The following is a 26,674-nucleotide window of genomic DNA, read 5'->3' as shown; positions in this document are numbered from 1 at the left end:
GCCCGCGCCCCGGTGGTGGGGGCAGGAGAGAGCAGAGCGGCCCCTCACCCCGCTGCGGCGGCACCCCGGCCGCCGCGCCGCACCGGGCCCGCACCCTCCCGGCTCGTGTGCACCCACGCGCCCGCGCTCGGGGCCGCCCCGCCCCCGCCCTCGGCTCCGGGGGGAGTGGGGGGCGATGGGGGCGGGGCCCGGCTCCGGGCCGCGCGCCCCGCCCCCCGCTCCCTCCCGCCCGCGCGCCCGCCAGTCGCTCTCCGGTGGCTGCTCCGGCGGCGCGGCCGGGCGCGGAGGCGCGCGACTCGGGCGGCGATGGGGGCGCCAGGGCCGGACGGGGGCCGAGGTGCGGCGCGCAGGGGCCGGGCCGGGGGGCGGCGAGGGGCCGGCTCGCGTCTCCAGCGCCGCCGCCGCCACTCACGCTGCCGCTTGTCCCCGCGCCCTGTCTCTCCGCCCCGCCCCTCCCAGCCCCTCCCCCTCCGCCCCCCCGCAGCTCGGGCCCTGGTCGTGGCGCGGCTGCCGCACGGTGCCCCTCGACGCCCTCCGGACGCGCTGCCTCTGTGACCGGCTCTCCACCTTCGCCATCTTAGCCCAGCTCAGCGCCGACGCGGTGAGACCCCGCTCGGGTGGACGCGACAAGGGCCCGCCCGTCGGGAGGGCGCAAGGTCGGGCGGGCGGCGGGGGCGGCGGGACGGTGGCCCGAGGCTGGCCGGTGCGCGGAGGGGGCCTGGCTGCGGGGAGAACCCATCCTTCTTTGGAGGGGTCCGTGCGCCCAGCAGCTGCCCATGGCCGGTGGCAGTGGCTGGACCCCCTGGAAAGGGTGGGTGGGAGCTGGCGAAGCAATGCGGAGTTGGGAGACAGGCCCGGGACCCCGCAGAGTGACTGTCAGGTGAATCCCAGGCGCCCCCAGAGAGCCCCACTTTCCTCGGATCTGCAGCCTGGGCCCTTGGAGAGATCTGATCCTCTTTGGGGAGGCTAGGCCCTGAAGCCCTGGGGCCGGGGGACAGCATGTAGGGCCGCCATCCCATCACCTGCTCAACGGCCCTTCGCGGCATGGAAGAGCTGGCCACCTTCCTAAGAGTTCTTCCTCACCCATCCCAAGTGGAGCCTGGTCCAGGGATGGGGTCCCATCCCCAGGTAGGGGCCTCGGAGTGGCAGAGGCTGCTGGGCCTGGTCCAGGTCAGCCACCCTCCCCGGGAAGGCCCCAGCATCTCAGGGGCCTCCTTTTTGTTCATGCGATTCTTGTGGGGGCTGCCAGTTTCCATGGTGACGGCATCAAGGGCCAGCTCACTGCCTGGGGCCCTGGGTGCTGGGCTCAGCCCACTGGGGCTGTGGGCCCCCTTGCCCAGGGCTGAGCTGCCCCCAGCAACCACAGGAAGGCCTGGTCCCTGTGCTGGGCAGGCCTTCACTGGCCTGCGGAGGAGGGAAGGGGCAGGGGTCTTCACTCACTGAGCCCCTCAGCCCAGAGCTGGTGTGGAGTCCACACTGGCAGCAGGTGGGGAGGGCACACTGGGGGGTCGTGGCCACCAGAGTCACAACCACACTGCCCTGGGGGTGTGAGGTGCTTGGCCCTTGTTCCAGGGGGTGGTGCGCAGAAGGCCACTCCAGGCATCTCTAAGGACACTCCCCCTGCACCCTCACCGAGAGGACAGGTCCTGGCCACCCCCCACCTGGCTAAGCCCCAGGAGGCCTGGCGTGGACCATGTGTTCAGCCAGGGGCCCTTGGGTGGGTGAGGGGCTGCCGCTCGGGACTCTCTAAAGCTGAGGGGCTTGGGTGCTGAGAGGGCCTCTCAGGGAATATCAGGTACCCTGAGAAGTGCCTCAGGATGAGGAAACTGAGGCTGTTCCACCAGGAAGAGGCAGACAGAGTACAGCCTCTGCTGCCTCTGCGTCCGGTAAAGGGCTTGAGGCTTTGCGTAGCTGGGGGAGTTGGGGCGCCCCACGCCAGCCTGACCTATCTGTGTCAGCGTTCTCAAAGGCAGGACAAGGCAGCTGAGGCCAAGAAAACGGGCTCACCGTGGCCACAGGGCCACCCGCTAGTGGTGAAACGGAGGGTAGGCCTGGCTCTCTGAACCTTGGCTTCCCTGTCTGTAAGTCTGTAAAAGAGGGTGGTACTTAGCCCTCCCTTCCCCCGTGGCCCCCTCAACGGGGATGGGCTCAGAGCTGGGAGCAGGGATCACCCAGCCCTCAGGGCCCCATGGCCCTCCTCTCCTTTCCTCCTGTCCCTGCCAGCTCCAGCCCCTGTGAGGGGTACCCAGGTGACCCGAGACGCAGAGCAGTTGGGGATGGAGAGGAAAGGGGAGCCACCGAGCACTGACTGCTCATCCATCCCGGTGTGCTGACCCGTCTGAGTGTGGGTGCATAACAGATGGATTCTCAGACAGGCCTGGGGCATCCAGGTTGGAAGGAGAAGCTTGCAGGGGAGGCTCGGGAGCACACAGCAGCCCTCCTCCCTGTTGGGGGTGATTTGCAGAGAAGTCCTCAGGGAGGCGATCTGGAGGGGGCTCTGAGGGGTGAGTAGGAGTTCAGCAGCCAAGCCCTGTGGGGAGGAGTGACACTTATTGCAAGGCGGGCTAGGAGGAGAAGCTGCCAGGAGGTGAGGGCAAGTGGCTGTTGAGGGCCTGGAGAACAGGAAGAAGTGGGGCGCAGGGGCTGCTGGCCGGGCTGGAACTAGGGGCAGAGCTTGATGTTCATCCTGAGGGCAGTGGGGGGCCGTGGTGGAGACTGGAGTGAGGGGTGGCCAGGGGTGAGTGGAGATGGCGTTCTGGAGAGGTCCCAGCAGGTGCGAAGGCAGACCAGGCAGGGAGGAGGCCAGAGGTGAGCAGGGCCTGGCACAAGGAGACCTGGGTGCTGCCTGCCTTGGCCATGTGGGGGCTGGACGGGCGCAGTGGGGTATGACGCAGGCCGGAGCAGCCTGTGGGAGGCGGCTGCGGGGCACCTCAGGGTAGACGGGTGCAGTGGGGGTGTGACGCAGGCCGGAGCAGCCTGTGGGAGGCGGCTGCGGGGCAGCTCAGGGTATGAAGTGGACCTCCAGGACGTGGGTCCAGAGTATGAAGTGGACCTCCAGGACGTGGGTCCAGAGTATGAAGTGGACCTCCAGGACGTGGGTCCAGAGTATGAAGTGGACCTCCAGGACGTGGGTCCAGAGTATGAAGTGGACCTCCAGGACGTGGGTCCAGACAAGGGCCTGAACTGGCAGTTGCCGTGCAGAGCTTTGGAGGATGAAATCTGGGCGGGAGGCACGGAGTGAGGGAAACGAGACCCAGACAGCCCCTCAGGAGCTGGCCACGGCGCCAGGCACGTGGGGTGTAGATCCACTGTGCTGCTGCCTGGCCCACGGCCTCAGGAAGGTTAGGTAATGCTCTGAGTCACACCTGTTTTGGAGCTGTGCTGGGGCCTGAACTAGGTGATGTATTTACAGCCTCGCCGTCTTGTAGTAAACAGCCTGCAGAGAACAGTTGTTATTGTTTCTGTGCTTGGTGAAATCGCTCCTAGCCTGACGGGGTCAGGACTCAGTGAGTGATGGATCAGGGCTCAGCAGGTGGCCAGGATCAGGGCTTAGCAGGTGACCAGGAGCAGGGCTTAGCCCAGGATCAGGGCTCAGCTTGTCACCAGGATCAGGACTCATTGTATGACCAGGATCAGTCAGGCCTCAGCAGGTGACCACGGTCAGAGCTCAGCTTGTCACCAGGATCAGGACTTATTGTGTGACCAGGGTCAGGGCTCAGAGAATTATTGGGATCAAGGATCAGTGTGTAGCCTAGGCCAGGGCTCAGTGTGTGACCAGGGTCAGGGCTCAGTGTGTGATCAGGGTCAGGGGCCAGAGTAAGACAGGAATCAGACTCAGCATGTAGCAGGATCAGGGCTCAACCTGTGACCAAGGTCAAGGCTCAGTGTTACTGGGATCAGGGATCAGTATGTGACTTAGGTTGGTGCTCAGTGTGTGACCAGGGTGAGGATCAGAGTGACCATGGTCAGGACTCAGTATGATCAAGGTCAGGGGCTAGGGTGTACCAGGGTCAAAGCTTAGAGTGCTGCTGGAATCAGGGATAAGTGTGTGACCTGGGTCAGGGCTCAGCATGCGACTAGGGTCAAGGCTCAGAGAGTGGGATCAGGGATCAGTATCTGACCTGGGTTGGGGATCAGAGTGTGACATGGGTCAGGGCTTGGCATGTGACCAGGGTCAGGGGCCAGTGTGTCATCTAGGTCAGGGCTCAGCATGTGACCAGGGTCAGGGCTCATGTGTGGTCAGGATCAGGGGCCAGGGTGAGGTAGGAATCAGGCTCAGCATGTAGGAGGTTGAGGGCTCAACCAGTGACCAAGATCAAGACTCAGAGTGTGACTGGGATCAGAGGTGACTGTTTGACCAGGGTCAGGGCTTAGCGTGTGACCACAGTCAGGGCTCAGATCAGAATGAGGGCTTGGCCTATGACCAGGATCAAGACTCAGAGTGTGGTTGGGATCAGACATAAGTCTTTGACCTGGGTCAGGGCTCAGCCTTTGGCTGGGATCAGGGCTCCGTCTTGTGGGCATCTGGGAGCAGGGATGATATTGACTCCGTGACAGGACAAAGCTGGCATTTTAGGAAGGAAATTAGGCTTTGGGGAGCATAGGGTGTTTAGAGGGTTCAGGAGAAGACAGAGTGGGGGCTCATGCGATACAAACTGACAACAGCCGTGTAAACAATAAACAGCAGTAGCCATGCGATGGGGATGAGTCTCTGGAGAGGATCAGGGAGGTGAGGGGCAGGGAGATGAAGGGCTGGTTGGGGCATCTAAGCTGTGAGGAGAGCCTGCAGTGTGAAGGTCAGGGAAGAGCACTGAGCAGAGCGACCGGCGTGTGCAAAGGTCCTGGGGTGGCTCTGAGCTCAGCAGGGAGCTGGCCTTCTGTGGGAGGCTGGCCTGGTGTGACGTGCTTGGCCTGATGAGGGGCCGGCCTTGCCCTGCAGGTCTCTAGTCCAGCCCTCCTAGCAGTGCCTGGAGTCCCTGGCACCCTGCCCTCTCACACAGCCTGTCTTCTGTCCACATCACCCAAAATCTGCCCACTGGGGCAGTCAGGAGTGAGGGATGAGGAGGAGGAGGGAGCAGGCAGGCAGGTAGGTAGGTGAGCTGGCAGTCGCAGGCTGCCAGGCCTAACGAAGACAGACGGAGGCAGATGGCACACAGGTCAGGGCAGGAGCTGGCCCGGAGCGGGCATGAACCACTTACCCAGCCGCCCGTGACCTGCGTGCATGGCTGGCTGTGGGTTGAGCCCAGTGTCCTTGAGATGGTTGCTGGGGTCATCCTGACCTCTGCCAGCCCTGGACCTCAGTTTCTCCACTGGTAAAACTGCGCAGTGATGGGTTCTGGGGCTCAGCACTCCAGATCCTGCCGGACCTCGCCTGCTGAGGTACTGCCCAGAGCTGAGTGCCCGAGCATGTGGCAGTGTGCCCCCACTTGGCATGCATTACCAGGGCTCACAAGCGTGTTGTAGCCAACTGAGGTGGTGTTTGTGGGCAAGGCTGCTCTCTATCCCACGAAACCCAGTGGCCTGGGGTAATCCAGAGGACCTGCCTGGAGGAGGCGGCTTTAGAGCAAAGCATGGTGGCAGGTTGCAGGGCTTCCATGGATGAAGAGGAGCTGAGTAGCTGGCATCCAGGGCATTCTGCCTGAGCAGATACACTGGGCTTGGTAGGCTCGAGGAGCCAGCTTGGCACTGGGGCAAGAGGGTGGGTTGGGGTGCAAGCCCACGACCACCGATCTCATCTTGACCTGGAGGGGGATTAGGCAGCAGGGGCAGAGGAGGAGAGCCAGGGACATGGTGGGTGTGTGGGAGACGGTGGGCAGGCCATGGGAGGTCCTCACGTAGCAGTGATCCCCTGCTGGTGGGCGCTCAGTGGTCACACTGTGGCATGGGAGCAGAGGTGTAGTGGGTCAGCAGGCGATCGGACCCATGGGGAGGCCTCCTCCCAAGAAAACTAGAGGTCGGCTGACCCCCAGTGCGTCTGCCGGGGGTCAGGGAGTAGGGCGGCCCCCAGGACCTCATTTTATATCTGGGGAACCGAGGCCCAGGACAGGGGAGTCACTGCCTGAGGCCACCCCTCAAATTTAGAGTTGAGCTAGTCATCAGATCAAGAATCAGCTCCGCACCCCTCACCCCAGCCACGCCTGTTTGAACTGGACCCTGGTGCCCACGCGTGCTCCTCTGGCCAGTACCATTGAGTGTGTGCCTGTGCTGGCCATGCCTGGCAAGGTCACAAGGCACAGAGCTTATCAACTGCAGGGCCAGTCACCCCCATCAGTGGGACCCAGGCTGGGACAGGGTGACACCCAGGGGGGCCTGGGAGTCAGTGAGGGTTTCCTGGAGGAGGTGGTGGCAGGAACAGCATGTGTGTGGATGGAAGCACAGCGCAGTGTGGGCGCAGGGTACTGTGGGCACAGCAGAGAGACGGAGAGCCCAGGCCTGGGAGCAGCTGTGTAAAGGCCCCAAGGTGGGGCGGGAGGTGGGGGCAGCCTTGTAGGGGGCTGGCTCAGGGCAGGGGGGCCAAGGCTGACTTTGAGCGGGAGAGGGAGGTGCCTCCATGTCAGACAAGAAGCCAGGGTGGGAGGCACTGGCGGCGGCTGGAGGGCGGAGGGTGTGTGCAGGGGAGACCTGCTGGAGCAGGGGTACAGTGCAGAACTGGCAAGCACTGGGTTAGGGTACCAAGTGAGGGGCTGTGGAAGGAGCAGGTGGGGGTAATCCAAGGTGTAAAGGGGGAGTGGAGTTTGAGATGCTGGTTAGATGAGCTGGAGCTGGGGGGCAGTGTCTTGAGGGGGACAGCAGAGCCTCCACAGAGGGTGGGGCCAGGAAGACAGAGAGGGCCAGCTCTGCCACCATCCCATGGGGGGACCTCGCATGGGGGACCTATCTGTGACATGGGGGTGACCCTTCCCTGGAATGGGTGGGGGTCATTGAGGGGGAGGCTGAGCACTGGCTCAGGGAGGGGGACACGGGAGGGACCAGGAGGGCTGCTGGGCATGGGGGCCGAAGGGAGAGGGGCTGGTTGGGCAGGGGCCCCCAGCCGGCCCAGGGGTCCCTGCCCTCACTTGTGGTCTCCCGTGCCCATGGCGGCTGGACCTGCAGAACATGGAGAAGGCAGCCGTGCCGTCAGTGGCGCTCATCGTGGGCTGCGGCGTGTCTTCGCTCACCCTGCTCATGCTCGTCATCATCTATGTCTCCGTGTGGAGGTGGGTGCCGGCCTGTGGGGTCCCAGCAAAGGGCGGTGGCTCGGGATTGGCCCACTCCCCCGTAGGCTTCCCCTCCGTCGTCATTGCTGCCCCCACTGTCACAGACGGTGCCACCTGCCCGCCACCATCCCCCAGCCCTTCTGTGACCACCTCTTCCCCAGTGTCCTTGCTATCCTCCCGGTCTCTCAGCCGTGCCCCCCCACCAAGCCCCCACCCACACCTGTCCAGGGCTCCTGGTGGTGCTGAGTGACACTGACAAGGTGGGGGCAGACAGATGCAGGGGCAGGTGGACATAGGCCATGCATTCTCCCCCACCAACTAAGTGTGTTGCCTGGTGGGTGCCAGCCCATGCCTACTGCCCAGCAAGCTGAGCCCATGTTGGTGTGCCCACCAGCACCTACACAAGCATACGCTGTGGGGGAGTGGGACACAGTTGCCCTGTCTGACTTTCTGGGCCTAGGGTCACTTGTCAGGGCCCGGGGTCTCTGCCCCACGTGCCCTTCCCCAGGGCTCCCTGTCCACCCGCCAGGGTCTCCAGGAGGCGACCTGCTAGGTGAGGCTGCACCCAGCAGATGTGAGGAAGCAGGCAAGAGGACTCATGTCTAAGCCAGTGAGGAGCTGGCGGGGCGGGGGTGACGGGCACGCTAGCGTGTGTCTGAGTGCCCAGCAGCACGGTATCAGTGTGTGAGGGCACGTCCCTGACTAGGAGCAGGTGCGCACATGTGCTGGCGGGCATCCCATCTCCCTGCCCCGTTTCCCCACGGGACACAATGTGGGTCAGGGAGGTGAGTCCAAGGCCACCCTGCCAGGGCCCCCACCCACCCGGGCCAAGCCGAGACTCCCCTTGTGCCTGGATGGACGTGTTGCCACCACGCCTGGCTGCCCAGCTCTCAGGCAGCACAATGTCAGCCGGTCATCAGAATTGACGGCTGGCAGCTCCCCGAGGTCGAGCAAGAGGTCGATGTGCCCAGCAAGGGGAGGGGAGGTTTTGCGGGTGCCAATGGCCATGAGCAGCAGGCGCTACTCACCCTCCTGTCCTCCCTGAGGGTCAGCCAACCTGGCCCCGAAATGGCAGCATCAGGGCCCCAGCCACTGGAGCTCTGGAGCCGGGGCAAGGGTACAGCTGGGTGAAAGCCAGGAGCAGGCAGACAGTGAAACGCAGGAACAAGCTGTGTCCAAAGGGTGGAGTGGGAGGGAGAAGACTTTAACGCAAAGGGGGGCCTTTCTAAGGGTGAGCCGTCCCAGCTGGAGGGGACAGCTGGAGGGGACAGCTGCGCCCTCCTTGGTACCTGACTGTGTGCCGTGATTTGGTGTGTGGTGGAGTGGAGGTGATGATGGTGACAAGGGTGGTGGTGGTGGTGATGGTGGCGATAGACGTGTGTTGGCAGGGATGATGACAGTGATGGTGGTGGTAGTGAGGATGATGGTGGTAGCTGTGATGATGGTGGTGATGGGGGTGATGACACTGATGATGATAATGACGTTGGTGATGATTGTAACGGAGGTGAGGGTGGCAGTGGTGGTAATGCGGGTAGGGATGTGGTAGTTGGGATGATGCCGGTGGTGGTGATGGATGTGGGAGGTGGTGACGGCGGGGATGATGACGGTGACAACGGTAGAGGCGATGGCGGTGGTGGCGGTGACTGCAGGGAGGGGCTGGGGCCCTGGTCTTGGTGCTGGCCACAGGCCCCCAGTTCCCACGAAGACGAGGCCTGCGGGGCACTGACCACAGGCCACCGCCCTTGCACAGGTACATCCGCTCAGAGCGGTCGGTCATCCTCATCAACTTCTGCCTGTCCATCGTCTCCTCCAACGCCCTCATCCTCGTCGGGCAGACCCAGACCCGAAACAAGGTAGGCGGCCCTCTGCCGTGGGCACCCCAGCGTCCCCGGTGGGCTGGGTCGGACACCCAGCAGGGGCTGGACCTGGGATTAGTGGGAAGCTCGGACCAGGAGGAGGCTGCGAGAGCCACCGGCGTGGCCTCCAGCACCACTGAAGCAGGCCCCCATCCCCCTGGGCTGGCACAGGCCCCTGACCAAGCAGGGCCATGGGGACGTGAGTCCCGGAGGACTGGCCTCCACTGCTCCCCTCGGGACAAGTACATGTCCTTGGGACTGACTGATGCTTTGCGGGGCCTTTCTCCTGAGCCCCTGGTGGCCAGCTGCCTGCTCTGGCACTGTTACCCCAGGCCCCCGTGTCCATCTCTCCCCTGTTCACCCCCATCAGCCTTTGAATGAAGCAGGACATGACATGGCCCCTCAGCCAGCCCTCCCCAAAGTGCCCCCACCCATGCCCCCTATTGTGGCCCCCAACCCCATCCTGGTCACCCCCTTCCCATCCAGCTCTCCACGGAAGGGCCACTGCTTCTCCAGGGCTCCCACCTGACCCTCCAGGCCACAGGGCTGAAGGCGATGGGAGGGTTGGCAGTTGGATGGTGGGAAGGCTTGGCCATGGGGACTTGGTCCCTGCGTGTGCGGGGGTGGGGGGGCAGGTCGTAGTTGGGGGGGCCGGGCTGTGTCTGAGCTTGCCTGTCACTTGCTGTGTGGCCTTGGGGTGTGACTCTCTCTCTCTGGGCCCCAGTGCCCCATTTACTAAACGGATGGGTTTGAACTGTGTCTTCTAAGTGGGTGCCTAAGCCTGGTGCTGGGGTGGCTGGGGAAGTCGGGGAGGGTGTTATTCCCTGACAGTTTCTGGGCTGTGTTGTGAGACCACCCATCCATGGGGGCCCAGACCACCCCAGGGGGCCTGGACACTTGCCAGCCGATCTCTGGGCTGGTGGGGCCCTGGTGGCTTCCTACTGGGATTCGGCCCGGTTCCACCGCCTCTAGCACTGTGGGTGGGCGTGGGGCTGGAAGCACCCGCCCAGCCCTTGCCCGCCGCCCGCCCAGGTGGTGTGCACGCTGGTGGCCGCCTTCCTGCACTTCTTCTTCCTCTCCTCCTTCTGCTGGGTGCTCACGGAGGCCTGGCAGTCCTACATGGCCGTGACGGGCCGCCTCCGGAACCGCCTCGTCCGCAAGCGCTTCCTGTGCCTGGGCTGGGGTGAGCGGCTGCGGGCGGGCGGGGTGGGCCGCCTCACCCGAGCTGGCTGTCTGTGCTGGCAACTTGTCCCCAGCCCCTCGCAGCCCCTTCCCCTCCCTGTCCTTACCCCCACCCCCAGCCTCCATAGCTTATCCCCGTGGCCTCTCCCCTCCGCACGGCGGGTCTCCAGATAAAGCACAGGACGCTTGTCACATGGGAATGGCAGGTGATCAAGGACTCTTGTTAGTGTAAGTATGTCAGTCTGTCATGCTGTGGTTGCTCACGTGTCGCTGGGATGCTGGAAGCGCTGCCACCGGCATTTCAAATACCAGCAGCATCACCTGTGGTGGACAGGTCTCAGCAGAGCTTCCAGACTCGGACAGACCGGAAGGAAAGGCGTGGTGATCTACTTCTGAAAATCAGCCAATGAAAACTTGATGGATCGTATCAGAGTACCGTCCAATGTAGTGCTGGAGGACGAGCCCACTCGGTTGGACGGCGCCCAGAGTACACAGTGGCCCCAACAGTGGACTTGAGCATGTCGGCGATCGTGGAGACGGTGCAGGGCCAAGCGGCATTTTGTTCTGTCGTGCATAAGGTCCCCACGAGTCAGAGCCGACTCAGCGGCAGCTAACAACACGCCCCATGCAATACCTGGGACAAGCTTCCACTAAAGAATGAGTCCTTATCACCTGAGGTTCACATCTGGCTGGCGGCCACCGTTTTCACTTGCCAAATGAGCACACTACCCCTCTGGTTCTGCGTGTCCTCATCTCACCCACCCTGGTCCCTCTCTCTCACACTCGGTGTCACCTCCTGTTGCGGGGGCTGGGAGGAGGCAGGGGTGGACCAGGGGCTCCAGTGATGGGGGACTAACGCCTTTCTTTCCGACCCTTCTCCAGGGCTCCCTGCGCTGGTCGTGGCCATCTCTGTGGGGTTCACCAAGGCCAGAGGGTACAGCACCATGAACTAGTGAGTCCCCACCCTACACTGCCCCCTCCGGATGTGGCCTGGGGCTGAGGCTTCCACTCCATTTGCCAGCCACCCCATTTCGCAGATGGTAAACCAAGGCTCAGCGGGGTGGGGGTGCCCTCACTGGAGGCTAAGCCACAGCCTCCAGGAGACTGCTCCCTGGAACGGGCCACAGGATTCAGAGAAAAGGGGCTTTGGAGCCATCAGAGTTCTGGCCTCTTGGCCAGGTGGCCATGGATGGATCAGTGAGCCTCTCTGAGCCTCAGTTTCCCACCATGCAGGTGCTGGTGAGATAGCAGACTGGGAGCAGCAGGTGTGCCCCATCCGTGGCTCAACCCCTGGTGGTGGGAGGGTGGGTGGCAGGTGCCCGTTTTCCGACGACATCACTGAGGCCCTGAGGGTCAGCCAGGTCCAGGTCCTAGGGCCTTGATGGCCAAGCCAAGGGACTTATCCTAAAGGTAGCATGTGCTTCTAAAGTGGGGTGGGGGGTGGTGAGGATGCGAGGAGCCGGGATGGGCAGAGGAGCCAGGGAAGGAGGGGACTGAGGCCTGGGGGTGGGGAAGAGAGGGAGCAAAAAGCAGGGGCAGGGACTATAGGAGGCCGAGTGGGAGGAGGGTGGGATGTGGGTGAGGACAGTTACATGAAGCCCCAGTGGGGTGAGTGCTGGGGGGGAGCAGAGCCACAGTCCCCAGAGACGGGAGGAGGGATGCCCGGCCTGCTGGAGCTGAGGGGGTCTGAGGGGATGTCTGGGGGTGTGTTGAAGCGGGGTTCTGAAGGGTGGAGAGGAGTTTGTTAGGCAGCGTGGGGCAGAGACAGCAGCAAGTGCAGCAGGCAGAGGGGTCCTCCCTGGGCTCGGGGGTCCTGCAGGCCACCATGGATGGGGAGCATGGGGCAAGAGGGGCCAGGCCCGGTGGAGGCCATGTGCTGAGGCCGCTGGCCTGGGTTGAGTGGGCAGGCAGAACATGGCATTTGGGATCACGTGGGCAAGGCTACGGACAAGCCTGGGAGGGTCTGAGAGACCTGCAGAGGAACTAGGAGGGGCAGCCTGGGAGGGGGTCTGGAGGAGGAGGCCAGCTGGAGAGGGAGTCTGGAGGAGGGGGCCACCCAGGAAGGGTTACTGGGGGAGGGGCAAGGGTCAGGGCCCTTCATCTTCCTCTGCCCCTCCAGCTCCCCCCTTTCCCTTGAGAAGCCCAGCAATCCAGCATCTACCTGTGGGATGGGGGCTCCCACACTGGGCTCTAACCAGCCAATTGCTCCCCAGCTGCTGGCTCTCCCTGGAAGGGGGACTGCTGTATGCCTTCGTGGGACCTGCGGCTGCTGTAGTCCTGGTAGGACTTGCCCCTTGAGCCCCCACTGGACCCCTAGCCTCTTGGAGCCTCTCGGGCTGGGGACCTGGGGTGACCCTAATTGCAGCACCTACTTCTGACCTGCCCTGGGGTCTCGAGGCCTCCTATTTCGAGGAGCACAGCCCACCTGAGTACTGGGCACCTGCTGTGTACAGCCACCCTGCCAGGAGCCCTGGTGGGTGGATGGGTGGGTGAATGATGGACAGATGGACCAATAGGTGAGTGAAGCAGCAGGGAGCTCGCAGGCTAGACCCGGGGGAGGCGTGTCCCCCCCAAGCCCATCAGAGCCAGGACTTCTTGTCCCTGCCCCAAGCCCATCAGAGCCAGGGCTTCTTGTCTCTGGGAGTGTGCTGGCTGGGCAGGGTGGCCACCATTACCTCCCCTACTTGCTCTGTGGGTTTTCCCTCTGCTTTTTCCCACCCAACCCTCGTGGCATAGTGGTTAAGTGCTACAGCTGGTAACCAAAAGGTCAGCAGTTCGAATCCACCAGGCGCTCCTTGCAAACTCTGTGGGGCAGTTTTACTCTGTCCTCTAGTCGAATCGATTCAACAGCAATGGCTTTGTTTTTTTTGGCTTGGTTTCCCACCCATTTGTTTGGTGGGGAAGGCAGACAGCCCCGTGGGGCCCTGACCGGGTTCTTGTCCCCAGTGCAGATGGGCGGGGGAGCCACTGAGGACAGGGCAGAGGGACCGGAGATCCTAGACCTCTCTCCCTGCCCCTACTCCCGGGACACTCATCTACTGCCCAGTTGTGAATTCCTGTGCTGCAAGAGGCTTCTCCAAGCAGGGCCACTGCCTCGAGGGGCGCCCTGTGGTCAGCCCAGCACAGAGGAGGTGACCGTGCTGGTGGGACAGCATCTGGTGCCCGGCCTCCCTCCCTGGCCAGCACCCAGCCTCGGGGGCCTGCGCCTTTATTCCTCGAAGGCGCCTCAGCTGGAGAGGCCCATGCAGCGCATGCTAATGTCCACCTCCCCCAGCGTCGGTGCCGTTGTGAGGGCAGGTGCTGCCCAGTGGACGGTGGATGCGTGGTGCATCGAGAGGGTGGGGGCTGGTCCCACCTGGCTGGACCTTCCCTCAAAGGGGGACGTGCAGGCCTGAGTCAGGGTGGCCTGCAGCCCAGGACAGACGCCCCGCCCCCAGGCAGGCCGGCAAACCTCCACGTGGGTGTCAGGACCTCCTGTCACTGCTCAGCCCATTTGGGTCACGAAGAACCCCATGGACAGTCCTTGGGGCCCAGGGCCGGGGGGGGAGGGGCTCGGCAGGGAGGGACACTGTGGGTGACAGCTGCCCCTGTGCCTGGCAGGTGAACATGGTCATCGGGATCCTGGTGTTCAACAGGCTTGTGTCCAAGGATGGCATCACCGACAAGAAGCTGAAGGAGCGGGCAGGGTAGGGCAGGCAGCCATGCTACCCCAAGTGGAAACGAACCCAGGCCTACCTCTGTGCCGTAGGGTGGGGAACCTGAGGCACAAAGCACAGCGAGCGTCGAGGCTCACAGCCAGCCCTTGCCTCTCTCTGGGCCTCAGTTTCCCCACATGACCCGTGACAGATCCTCAGAGATGGCTTGCCTGCTCCCGGAGGCTCTGCCCTTGCCAGGGGCCATGGGGCGGGAGTCTCCTGACCCGAGGCTGGAGCTGGGTTTCCTAGTGTGCCTTCCTCCACTGCGAGGTTTGCCATCAGCGGCGGTATCCCAGGCAAGAAAGAACCCCATCGGCCCCGTGGGGCCGTGACTGTGGAGTCCTTGTACTGTGTCACCCGGGGCAAGGCCACCCCCTATCTTGGTGATGGACTTAGGCTGTCCTGTGGGGCCTTCACCCTGGGGCAGAGAGGGCAGGGCCAGATGGGCTCAGTGCCTCCGCCACATGGGGACATGTGCTGAGAGAGGGCGGTGCCCTGGGAAAGTCACATAGGGCTGTGGGGCACCAGAGAACCGGGTGGGGCGTGCTTGGGGCTGGCTGCCTCTTGAGTCCACCCCCAGGGGACAGCCCAAGGCCACTCAGGCAGGAAGGGGAGGCTGCAGGGTGGGCCCCTCTCTGTCCTGCCCTGCCCATCAGGGCCCTCCTCCACCTCTCCTGCTGTTGCTCTGGCTTTGTGCCTTTGTCCATCAGGCCTGGCTGGTGTCCTCGCTGGGGTCTCCACCCCACCCCCACCCCTCTGTGCCTGTCGTTCTTGTGGTCTCTCTCTCTCTCTCTCTTTCTCTGACCTCTCCCCTTCTCCCCATGAACCAAAGCTTCAGGAAACCTTCCCCTTGGATCCCTGGTAGGTTCCAGCCAAGCTGGCCTGGGGGGCGTGGCACGGCCCTGAAGGACCCCACGCTGGCCTAGATCTGAGTCCCCGGTCTGAGGCTCCTGGTCTGGGAAGTGGGCATGGGCAGGTGCCTATAAGGCCTGTCCACTTGACAGCCTAGCTCTGCCCCACACCACCAGGGCCCCCAGGACACACTGTGACCCACCCACACTGCACACGGTGTGTGCCTCCCCGTTGTAGCTACGCAGTGACTGGCGGGGGCCGTAACTGGGCCCTGACCCTATCCTTTGCTTGGTTTGCCCCTGCAGTGGCCCTCCGAGCAGGCTGTCAGCATCCCCCACTTTAAAGCCCAGCAGGCAGTTTAGAGAGGTTGGGTTGCTGGTGGCAGGGGTATCCGAGCTTGGGCCAGGCAGGCTCTAGAGCCCCCTCATGTACTTCTGGGTCCTGCTTGCTGTCGCTGGGTGGCCCCTTACCAGGGTGTGTGCAGTGGCCAAGGGCTCAGCCTGGTGGATGCTGCCAGACACACCCAGACTTGCCTCTGGGCTGAACCCCAACTCCCCCCACACAGAAAAGGAAGCACAGAACACATGGGTCTGTGTATGCTCACAAGCACACACATGCACATTCCATATACACATTTATACACGTAGACATTTGTACACATGTACGTTAGCACAGAGACACACATGCACACCCACGTGTGTGCACATGGGCACACATGCTGACACAAACACAAGTACACACGTGCACACCCACACAGACGTGCGGGGGCCACTGCCCAGGCCAGCTCACAGACAAGAGCTTACAGGACCCACCTCCCCGCCGCCCCCCCGCGGGGGGCCTGGCCACCTGAACCCTCGAGCACAAGGGCAGCACGGGGCCGGAGCAGGTGGCCTGGCTCCGGGGATTTGCACAGACGAGCCTCCCGCAGACCACAGACAGCGTTCCACCACTCTGGGCAGACACACGGCGCTCGTGCCCCACGTCCGGCGGGCACGCTCGGCTCCAGCGCAGACAGCCCCCAGCCCTCTGTGCTCATCAGGTGCATACAGAGCCTCAGGGTCCCCACCCGGCCCCCGCTGGGTGAGGGCTGACGGCGCTCAGAAGCCCCCGCTGGGTGAGGGCTGATGGCTCTCAGAAGGAAGCTGCCCCTGGGCCCTGGGCTGGACTCCGTGTGGTTGGTTTTGCTCTTTTGTCTTGACGTCCCCCAGTTTCCACGAGAACAGTGTTTGCTTTTGTTTCAGCCTTTTAATTTCACTTGCAGTCCGCTGCCCGAGCCCCCCCTTGGGCGCACCCTCAAATGTGCCAGGTGTGGAATTATCTCTGCCACCGACGCCAGCGCCGACGCCACCAGTAACGCCATGTTAGTGCCTCCGCACCTCACCCCCTGCCGCCCAGCTCCTGCCTCTTCCTCAGTTAGAGTCTGCTCGTTTGCTGTGAACTTTTTCTCTCGTTTCTTCCGTTCCTCTCATCCACTCTGGGCCTCCCGGGCAGCCCCTGCCCAGCCTCCCAACCCCTGCCCGGCCTCCCAACCCCTGCCCAGCCTCCTAGCCTCTCCCTGGCCTCCCAGCCTCTCCCCTCCACCCCTACGCCCCACAGACTTCTCTCCTTCCTCCCCCAGGGCCTCACGCACAGGACACAGGGGCGGGAAGGGAGTCAGCCAGCTCAGGGCAGCGGCTGGCCTGGTGCAGTGGTCAGCCTGAGGACACTGTCAGCTATGCCTGTGGTATCCGTGACTGAGGTCGGGCTGGGCCATGGCCGGCATGTGGGAGTGATCACATGGGGTGGGGTCAGGGTCAGCTCCGTGTGCACTCCGTGGGGGCTCAGCCGTGTTGCGGTTTGTGGCTGCAGAGTGGTTCTCCCACCACCAGCCCCGTGTGCGGCCTCTCCACCCTCGTGCCGGGAAGTCAATGTGTTCGCCTCTGCAGACCCTCAGGTGGGGAGATGCCTGGCGGGGCTGCTCCTGTGAGACCCTCTACCAAGGCCACCTCCATGTGGGGTGAAGCCAGGCACAGGAGTGGGAGGGGCCCAGGCATGGGTGAGTGGATGAGTGTGCGTGAGCATGTGTGCAAGTGTGTTACGTTTGTGTGCGAATGTGTATACGTATGGGGTGCAAGTGTGTTGTGTGTGCAAATGTGTATAAGTATGTGAGTGTGCAAGTGTGTTGTGTGGGGGGGTGTTAGTGAACGTCTGGGAGTGAGTGTGAGTGTGCAAGTGTGTTATGTGTGGGGGTGAGTGAAGTCTGAGCTTGTGAAGTGTGTTGGGGGAGTGAGTGAGTGGGGGAAGTCGCGCCCCAGGATGCAGAGCCAGTGGCAGTCAGCCCCCACCTGGCTAACATGCTGGGCACAGGCAGGTGAGGTATAAGGCTTGGTCTGGAGGGGCGTGGCTAAGGTGGGGTAGGGGCCAGTGGGAGTGTCTGGGCTTCCCAGCCCTGGGGACACCTTGTACCATGCCCAGCCCCCACCTCAGCCCAAGCCCATGGCTATGCCTAGACTCTCCTGGGTCCACTCCCCAAGGCGTCACTGTGGCCGGTGCCCTGAGCCACAAAGAGGCAGTGTTCCTGGGTGGAGATAAGGCACCTTTCAGGCACAGGGGTCAGCCCGGTTGGTTAGCTGGACACCTTGGTGGGGGAGTAGGCTGGAGGAGTCAGCCAGGGCCAGTGAGAGTCCTTGAGTGCCCATCCAAGAGCGGGGTCTGTGCCTCTGTGCCAGGGTCCCAACAGGCCAGCAACCACCTGGTTCCACCTCAGCCCAGGTCATTGCAGTTCAGATGGCCCTCCTTTTTTCCCCTGCCAATCCTGGGGGTTGGGGCACCTATTGCCCTGAGTTCGGGATGCAGTGCTTGGTCTTGCCATCTGTCCTGGGGGGACACCGACCCACTCAGGGCACATGGCATCAGGCCATGAGTCCTGTGGCTGTGCTTAGGCCCTCTTCTCCCACACCTGGGGCTCCAGGATCCTTTGAGGACAGGTCTCCATGGGGTGTGAATAGGGGACCAGGGCAGGCCTCCATGGAGTGTGGGACCAGGGCAGGTGGATGGGGGACCAGGGCAGGTCTCCATGGAGTGTGGATGGGGGACCAGGGCAGGTCTCCATGGGGTGTGGATGGGGGACCAGGGCGGATGGGGGACCAGGGCAGGTCTCCATGGGGTGTGGATGGGGGACCAGGGCAGGTGTCCGTGGGATGTGGATGGGGGACTGGGGCAGGTCTCTGCAGGTGTGGATGGGGGACTGGGGCAGGTCTCTGCAGGTGTGGATGGGGGACCAGGGCAGGTCTCTGGGGTGTCCTGAGCCTTGCTGGCCAGGCGCCTTCCGGTCAGGACACCTGAGCCTTGGCGTCCCTCCATGCAGCTCCTGCTGAACTGCTTCAGAAGCTTCGGGTCCACCAAAGGGATCTGAGTCACCTATGGCCCCAGACCCAGGTGTCTGCCGGCAGCAGGAGCAGTTGGGCTCAGACATCGAGGGGGGAAGGGGCAGAAGATGACTGTCGGTGGGAGGAGACGTGATGAGGAAGGTGGGAGCACTGGTGGGGTCAGGGGGCCCAGCGGGAGGACAGCGCTGGTTCCATTGCAGAGTGCCCTCTTTGGGAGGGATGAGGGCTCACCTGCCCCGTTCGCATGGTGGAGAAACTGAGGCCCAGAGCAGGAAGGCACTGGTTCAGAACACCGTGATCAACCCCTTGGTGTATGAATATTCACAGGGAGTCATGCCAGTCCCCCACCACTTTGCAGGGTGAGGACAAGCTGCCTGCCCCGCGGAGCAAGGCAGAGCTTTCCCAGGGTGCCCCAGCCTATACCCACCCTTCCTCTCCCACCCTGAACACTGTGGTGGCCCTGGGTGGGCAGCAGAGGCCTGGGGGCCTGGAGGGGCTTCGACTCTGGGCTACCGGCAGTGCTTCCACTCCAGGAGGCAATGGGGAGGGGGTGAGGAGAGGCAGGCAGTGCCCAGGGGAGGGGTGGGAACTTTAGGGCAACTTGGGCCCCTGGGGGAGCCATGGGGGGCAGGCCCTGGAGATCCCCCTTGGGGCACTCTAAAACGGTGGGAGCAGTAGTAGTGAGGGAGCCCTGGTGGTGCAGTGGTTAGGAGCTTGGCTTTTAACCAAAAGGTGGCCAGTTCAGATCCACCAGCCGCTCCTTGTAAGCCCTGTGGGGCAGTTCTCCTCTGCCCTCTCAGGCCGCCATGAGTTGGAACCAACTGTACGGCAGTGGGTTATGGGTAGTAGCAGGTACCTGTCTGACTTCAGGGGAGATAATAATGAGAATCACTGTCAGCACAGAACCGATGGTGACTATGAGGCAAAGGTCAGACATACCTCTTACCAGCTCTGACACAAGCCATCCCTCCCGCGGCTCTCTACTTCTCTCCTGGGTTCCGTAACCCATTGCAGTGGCCGCACAGAACTCACAGGCGATCCTTCCGGTTAAGTGTGAAAGTAACAGGCTACAACTCAGGACCGGGATCAGGAAGCACACAGACCAACTGTCCCTTCTCCAGAGCAGGACAGCTCCCTTATTAGCTTCTTTCGACTGCGCAGGCCTCCTCTAGGTCCCCTGAGGATGGGCTCCTCAGCCTTACCACCTGTCTCCACCAGCTCTGCCGCGGGGCCCCTCCCAGACCTCTCACTGTCTCCAGGGTTAGAGTCCTGGGCCAGTGTTGGAGCTCCTTTACCATGTGCCTTGCCCCCTCTCTTTCTCTCTCTGCTTCTGCTGCTGCATCGTTTCTTCCTGCTTTTTGTCTGACAAACCTCAGCGGGTTGGCTGCATTTATACACAAACTCTACGTCCATTTCAAGGCATGGCCATCCCACCAGGGCCACAGCTGACCAGTCGTCTAACCCCCTCTCCGTAGGCCACAGATGCTTCCTTTGCAGAGGAGGCTCTAGTCACTTCATCTGCGTAGTCCATTGACCGATCCCTGCAAGGTGCATCCCAACCACAGGGCACACTGCAGCCCAAGATCAGACAAAAATGTCAAACCAAGCTGTTTACAGTTTACCCAGGAAATGTCAATCCACCTGGACAAAAGTAACCAAACCCGTGGGGTAGAAAACTAGGGCAGAGGTAACTTCTCAGGGCTTAGGGGGAAAAATCTCTCAAGAGGATTTTCCAAAGAACCCAGGCAAAAGGCCACATACAGGAACGCACTTCACCACAGGCCTATGGAGCTGCGGTTGACACTGCCTGACGCGGAGCCTGCCTGATCCCTGGTCCTGGCCTGGGGGCACAGCCTGCCTGGTCCTGGGTTGGGAGCACAGCCTGCCTGATCCTGGGTCCTGGACTGGGGGCACAGCCTGCCTGGTCCTGGGCTGGCGTCACAGACTGCCTGGTCCTGGGTCCTGGGCTGGGGGTGTGGAGCCACTCCAGGAGTACATAGCTGTAAGAGGAGGGGTCTGGGACTGGGGGGAGCCTGTAGTTGGAGATGAAGGGGGAGGAGGAACTGCTCAGGAGGCGGGGTGGCCAGCTGTGCCTGGCCAAGAGGTCAGACAGGACTGAGGTGTCCCCCGGGGTGGGCCCTTGGGGTCCCACACACCGGGCAGGAGGTCAGAGGAGCTGAATGTGCCCTCCAGCCTTGGGAGCCTGTCCTGGCCAGACCCTAGGTCCTCCTAACCCTTGTGTCCAGCTCCTCCTTGGTGCCTCTGGCCCTGTCCCCCAACCCAGGCTCCCATCCTCTTCCCTCTACCCCTGCCAGCCTCATCCTTTGGGGTGGGTGGAGGGGGACAGGAGATCCTGGTGCCAACACCCACCCCAGCTGTAACAGTGACTCCAGCAGCCCCTTGGGGCTCCTGCAGATAGTCACCCCACCACCATGGCCCAGGGTCCCCAGGCCACGGAGTGGTGGGGACCAGGGTCAGGGCTGTTTGCTGACTGCCAGGGGTGGCACAAGCCCTGCTGTGTGGGCAGGGTCATCGTGCTGGTGCTGGGAGGGGCGGCCTGCATAGGGTGAACCTGCCACAGGGCACCCCTGAGGGCTCCTTGGAGGAGGGGGGCAGGTTGAGGGGTGGAGGCAGCCCCTCCTTCTCCCGCAGCCCTGGGTGCCACAAGGCAGGGGGCTTGGGAGGGACTGGGCAGAACAGGGCCCGCGATGAGGAGGGAACCTGTCCTCTCACCTTTTCTGTGTTTCCGTGTCTCCGTCCTTGGCCCCCTCCCTGCCCACCCTTGTCTGGCTATCTGTCTGTTGTCTTTCTTGGGCTCTGCCTATCTTTCTCTCTTCTTCCAGAGCCAGTGCTCAGAGGCCTGGCCCTGCACCCTTCCTGAGGCCACCTTGGACCGCAGCTTGGGCCTGGACCCCTTGCTTGGGGGTCTGAGGGGAGTCTGATCTGGGACCACCTGTGCCTCCTCTCCTTCCCTGTTCCTCCTGGACAGTCAGGAAATGGGGTGTCCCCCCAGGGCCTCCCTGTCCAGGACCCCCCATTCCGAGCCCTTGAGCTGGCAGGGATGCACAGAGGACCCCTCCCCAGGAGAGGAGGCAGCAAGACTGGAAATGAGGGGGGCTCAGGAGAGACAGCGAGGGGTAAGGTCAGGACCGAGAGCGGGGCGAGTGTGGGTGAGGAGTCCAGAGAGAGGGTCCAGACCCCGTGGATGGAGGACAGGGGAGGGCAGCTGGAGAGAGCTGGGGAGCGGAGCCATCAGGGAAGCATTAAAGACAGGTACAGAGAGGCTCAGATCCTGGAGCAGAGGACCCCGTGGGGAACCCAAGAGAGATGACCTGGGTCCAGCACATGGGCTGACTCCCATCCTCCATGGAGGCCCTGGGCAGTGGGTCCAGGTGGTGTCCTATCTCGGTGGGGATGGCAGGCTGGTCTTGATGCCCGCCACTGCTCGCCCATCCGTCCACAGGGCCTCGCTCTGGAGCTCCTGCGTGGTGCTGCCGCTGCTGGCGCTGACCTGGATGTCAGCCGTCCTTGCTGTCACAGACCGCCGCTCCGCCCTCTTCCAGATCCTCTTCGCCGTCTTTGACTCGCTGGAGGGCTTTGTCATTGTCATGGTGCACTGCATCCTGCGCAGAGAGGTGGGCCTGTGGGGCGCCTGGGGGGCAGCGGGGCGCCTGGGGGGCTGGGCCTGCAGTACGCCTGGGGGGTCAGTGGGATGCCTGGCCGGGCAGCGGGACGCCTGGGGGAGCAGTGGGACGCCTTGGGGACCAGGCCTACAAGACACCTAGGGGGCAACGGGGCGCCTGGGGGGCAGTGGGGCACCCAGGGAGCCGGGCCTGCAGTACACCTGGGGGGCATTGGGATGCCTTGGGGGCCAGGCCTACGGGATGCCTGGGGGGGGCAGCAGGGCACCTGGGGGGACACCAGGATGCCTGGGGGGCCAGGCCTGCAGGACGCCTGGGGAGGCAATGGGGCACCTGGAGGGCAGCGGGATGCCTGGGGGGCAGTGGGATGCCCGGGGAACTGGGCCTGCAGGACACCTGAGGGGGCAGTGGGACGCCTGGGGGGCAGCGGGATACCTGGAGGGGCAGCAGGACGCCTGGGGGGATGGGCCTGCAGGACACCTGAGGGGGCAGCGGGACATCTGGGGGGCAGTGGGACACCTGGGGCAGCCAGATGCCTGGAGGGGCAGCGGGACACCTGGGGGGGCTGGGCCTTCAGGACACCTGGGAGGCAGCGGGACACCTGGGGGCCAGCACGCACGCGTTCATTCAGTAGGCATCCATCCAGCATCACAACCCTGGAAGGCTGGAGCAAGTCTGCTTGGACTCACATTCAAGGCCACGCCCAGCATGTCAGGTGCCAAAAGCCTGACTCACAGCAGCCCCACGTGTGTCAGCAGAACTCCAGAGGGTTTCCAGTGGCTAAGTTCTTGGGAGTAGGTTGCCAGGCCTTTCTTTCCAGGCGCCTCTGGGTGGACTCAAACCTCCAACCTTTTGGTTAGCAGACTGTTTGCACCACCCATGACTCCTCTCCACGTGCTCCTCGTTCCTGAATAGGACGCTTCTCCCAAGGTGGCCTGGGGCTAAGCGGCTGTCTAGACAGGCCTGGCTTCTGCCCTCCTTGGGACCAGGGAGATGAGAGCCGCCAGCAGGTGTGAACCTGGGCAGATTCCTCACAGCAGCTGAGACTCTGCTTCTGGCATTTTCTGGACCTCTCCAGGGGTGTCCAGAGAGGGTTTTCACCAAACAACGCCCCAACGACCTGCTGGCTAGTAGCGGTTATTGAGGTTATTGAGGGGATGCGTCCCAATCTTAGGGGGGAGATGTGAGCTAGCTGCATCCTGATGTCAGTGGAATGGGCTCTCTCCTGCAAAACCGTGTGGAGCAGTGTCTTAATCTGGGTTCTCTAGGGGTGCAAAACTAGTGAGACTTACTTATAAACGTAGAGATTTACCTGAGGAATGGGCTCATGCAATTGTGGAGACTGCTAAGTCCCAAATCTGTGGGTCAGGCGGCAAGCTGATGTCCCAGGAACCAGAGGTCAGGTGACAAGAAGCGCGCAGGGTGGAGAGAGCAAGCCTTGCCGGAACATCCATTTATATGCTGGAGGCAGGCCACAGCCCCAAAGAAACTCCTCCTTCAACTGATCGGCTGATCACATCAGGTCACAACATGGAAGGTGATTACATTGTATTATATTATGGAAGATCACCCACTCTGGTGTCTGCCAAACCACTGAGAGTCACAGCCTAGACGTGTGACATGTAACGGTAACCATCACAAGCAGTGAAGGGGCAGCACGGGGTCCCCAGCAGGGGCACAGGACACCATGTTGAGGGATCAGAAGTCTCGGAGCGGAGCAGACCGTGGTTTGAACACCTGCATTTCCCTCCGCCTCTTCCTGGGGCCCCGTGGAGAGATGATATGGGGAAGCAGCCCCACCCAGAAGCCTCGCACCCGCAGCCGCACCGCCTGCAAACGTCCAGCCACTCACTAGGGCCCACGACCAGTGCTGAGGCTTGAGGAGAGCCTCCGACGTGGAAGATAGAACTTGGGAGAGCAGAGACCACCCAGGAAAAAGAACAGTCTCATCAGCCCCTGTGAGAAGATGCTCACGCCCCTGACGGGCACACATGTGCCCCATAAAGTAGGCCCCGTCCTGCCCCATTCTATGGACAGGAACTCCAGCCCAGCACCCCTTGGCCACCGCACAGGATCTCACCCCTGGGGCCATGCTCGTAGCCACCGCCGCCTGGCTTCTGTGTGAAATGAGACTGGCAGGACAAAAAGAGAGTATTTAGAAATTTTAAACATGCAAGCAGAAAATGGAAAGCCCAGTATAAGGGTAAAGTAGAGGCTGTCTCTCACAGGAGAGAAAATACGGAAAGTTGGAGAGAAGGAAAGGTCTTTTTAAAACAATTACAAGGTGAATTCAGAAGGCCCAACTGACTGATAGGCGGAGGTGCAGAAGGCAGCAGGAAGGGAGAACTTGGAAAAACGAAGCAGGGCAGGGCCCAGGCGGAGGGTGGGAGTGTGTGCACTCAAAGTGGAGACCCCCACAAAGGCATATTGTCGGGAGACCCCAGGACACGAGTGGGGACACAGAGAAAACCTGTGCGCCCCCACGTTCTGGCCGAGCGCCCTTGGAGCCCCTCGTGTGGGTGTCCTGCTGCAGGAGATGTCACAGTGGGTCGGGGGAAAGGAGCTTGCTGCCTGGGCGGGGGGAGGCTGCAAGCCTGTCCAGGTCCTCCATGCTTGGCAGCGGGGGCTGCAGGGGGGACGTGCTGGGAAGACAGATGGTGGGGACAGGCAGAGGCTGGATGTTTCTGCTGGTGGATGCCAACAAAGCTTGGGTCTCGAGGGGGAGCAGAATGGGGTGAGGCTTGCCCGGGTGGAGAGGGCCTGGGAGGGGATGGGGGCCTTGGGGGCCCCAGCTCTTCTCGATGCCAGCAGAGAAAGTGCTCTCCCATCTGCATCTCCTGGGATCCTTGCCTGCCTTCAAATGGGCACACAGTAGGTGCTTAATAAATGTGGGCCAGGTGACCAGTGAGCAAGAGGATGGGAGGGAGGCCCAAGGACTTGGCTGGGCCGTAGTTCTGAGGCCAGAAGGCCCTGGCTTCAAGCCCTGGCCCTGCTCTTCTGGCTGTGTGGCCTCAGGCAGGTCTCTTGCTCTCTCTGGGCCCAATGTTCCCATCTGCATGAGATGGACAGACGGCAGCCGAACCCCAGCAGGGTCTAAAGCGCCGCGACTGGAGAGAGTGGGTTGGGGTGTGGGCCTGTGAAAGTCCAGGCAGTGTGTGCCTGGGACCCCGCACGTCTCTTCCCACCTCCCCCACCTCCAGGAAGCCCCCACCCTGTACATTCACAGCCCCCGACCTTTGTGTCTTGGCTCTGCCCATTGCTGCCCCCAGAGGGTCAACTCGTGAGGCCGGCCCTCCCCCGGGGTCTGCGGCAGCCTCACCCTTGATGTCTGTGGTGGGTGGATGGAGGGCCGGCCGCTGGCCTCTCAGGTCTGACCTCAGACCCACTGAACAGTGTCCTCCGGATACTTTTCTCCACCTCCTTCATGGCTGACAAGCGTGCTGAGACAGCAGGTCCTAGAGTGGTCGATCCTAGAGTGGGTCGAATTGTGTCCCACAAAAGATACATCATAACCCCCAGAGCTTGTGAATGTGGCCTCGTTTGGAAAAAGGGTCTTTGCAGATGTGATTAAACGAAGGGTCTGGAGATGAGGTCGAAATCACAGATGGCCTGGGGCTCCCTGGGCAGCACAGATAGGTAAGTTCTTGACTACTAGGCTGGTGAACGGTGGCGCTTCCAGCCCAGCCGGAGGCACCTTGGAGGACAGGCCCGGCGATCTGCTTCCAGTTTTCCTCTGACATGTGGGGTCGCCGGGAGCCAGAATCCACTCAGTGGCCACTCACAGCAACACATTCGGCACAAAGAAATCAACAACCAAATCATAGGCGTCCTTGTCAGAGAAAGGCAGATTCCAGAGAGACAGAGGCCACGTGAAGACGGGCCAACTGCCCAGGACTGCCGGCAAGCTGCAGGAGCCGGCAGAGGCCGGACAGACTCCCTCAGAGCGGCAGAGGCCGGACAGACTCCCTCAGAGCTGCAGAGGCCGGACAGACTCCCTCAGAGCTGCAGAGGCCGGACAGACTCCCTCAGAGCTGCAGAGGCCGGACAGACTCCCTCAGAGCTGCAGAAGGAACCAGCCCTGCCCACATCTGGAATTCAGACTTCTGTCATCCAGAACTTTCAGAGGATAGGTTTCTGTTTCAAGCCCATTTGTAGTCAGGTGCTTCCGCCGCTCTCAGCCGCACAGACCCCATCCGTGAGTGCGCTGCCTGCCACCATGGTGTGAGGAGCTTGCGCCCCCGCCCCCAGTGCGGTGCCCTCCCAGTGGACACGCATCCCACATGGCCCCGTGGATGCTGGGAGGCGGGGCTGTCCTCAGCTAACAGGGTCCAGACCTCAGCTGCAGGCCGGGCTCTGCGGCCATGTCACCGGCCCGGCTCTTGGGAAAGGCCTGTAGCACTGCAGGGCCACACAGGGCGCCAGAGAGGACATTCAGGAGAGACACTGACCACCGTGCTTCCCCTCCAGGTCCAGGATGCCGTGAAATGCCGAGTGGTGGACCGCCAGGAGGAGGGCCATGGGGACTCGGGAGGCTCCTTCCAGAACGGCCATGCCCAACTCATGGTAGGACCCGGGCCCAGGGAGCAGGTCCCCCAACCCAGTGCTGCCCCTCACCAGGGGCTTTCAGGTCCTCACTGCGCTCAGAGCTGCCCGAGGCCCCAAGAGCCCTGATAGAGGAGCCCTGGGCCCAGTTTGGAGTTGGGGAAACTGAGGCTCAACAGGGTGAAATTCCTCATCCAGAGTTTCAGGCTGGGAAGGGGCCAAGTTGGCAAGTGTGGGCAGGTGCTGGCACCTGGCAGTGCCCCCGGCCACACAGCAGCCCTCTGGCATCCCAGCTCCCCACAGCCCCTCCATCTCAGTCAAGGAAAGAACTGGCCTCCACAG

At 62.7% G+C, this 26,674-nt stretch overlaps 1 protein-coding gene across 3 annotated transcripts in view; it reads left to right on the top strand.

The window, feature by feature from the left end:
• The window catches only part of ADGRB1 (adhesion G protein-coupled receptor B1), a 91,438-nt gene that overhangs the window by 58,611 nt on the left and 6,153 nt on the right, over positions 1–26,674 (top strand). For 2 of the 3 annotated variants that reach the window (XM_049854098.1, XM_049854097.1), the window contains exons 18-26: positions 460–601; positions 7,093–7,196; positions 8,947–9,049; positions 10,085–10,235; positions 11,117–11,186; positions 12,448–12,514; positions 13,835–13,920; positions 21,613–21,784; positions 26,258–26,353. In XM_049854098.1, the coding sequence (XP_049710055.1) occupies positions 460–601; positions 7,093–7,196; positions 8,947–9,049; positions 10,085–10,235; positions 11,117–11,186; positions 12,448–12,514; positions 13,835–13,920; positions 21,613–21,784; positions 26,258–26,353 (991 nt within the window). Of the gene's footprint in view, positions 1–459; positions 602–7,092; positions 7,197–8,946; positions 9,050–10,084; positions 10,236–11,116; positions 11,187–12,447; positions 12,515–13,834; positions 13,921–16,042; positions 16,142–21,612; positions 21,785–26,257; positions 26,354–26,674 lie in introns of all 3 variants that reach the window. The other variant, XM_049854096.1, reaches the window with a different exon arrangement.

Source organism: Elephas maximus, chromosome 15 (assembly GCF_024166365.1).
Source record: "Elephas maximus indicus isolate mEleMax1 chromosome 15, mEleMax1 primary haplotype, whole genome shotgun sequence".
NCBI lineage: Eukaryota > Metazoa > Chordata > Mammalia > Proboscidea > Elephantidae > Elephas > Elephas maximus.
The sequence above is the reverse complement of the archived record's forward strand: the minus strand, read 5'-3'. Positions and strand labels throughout refer to the sequence as shown.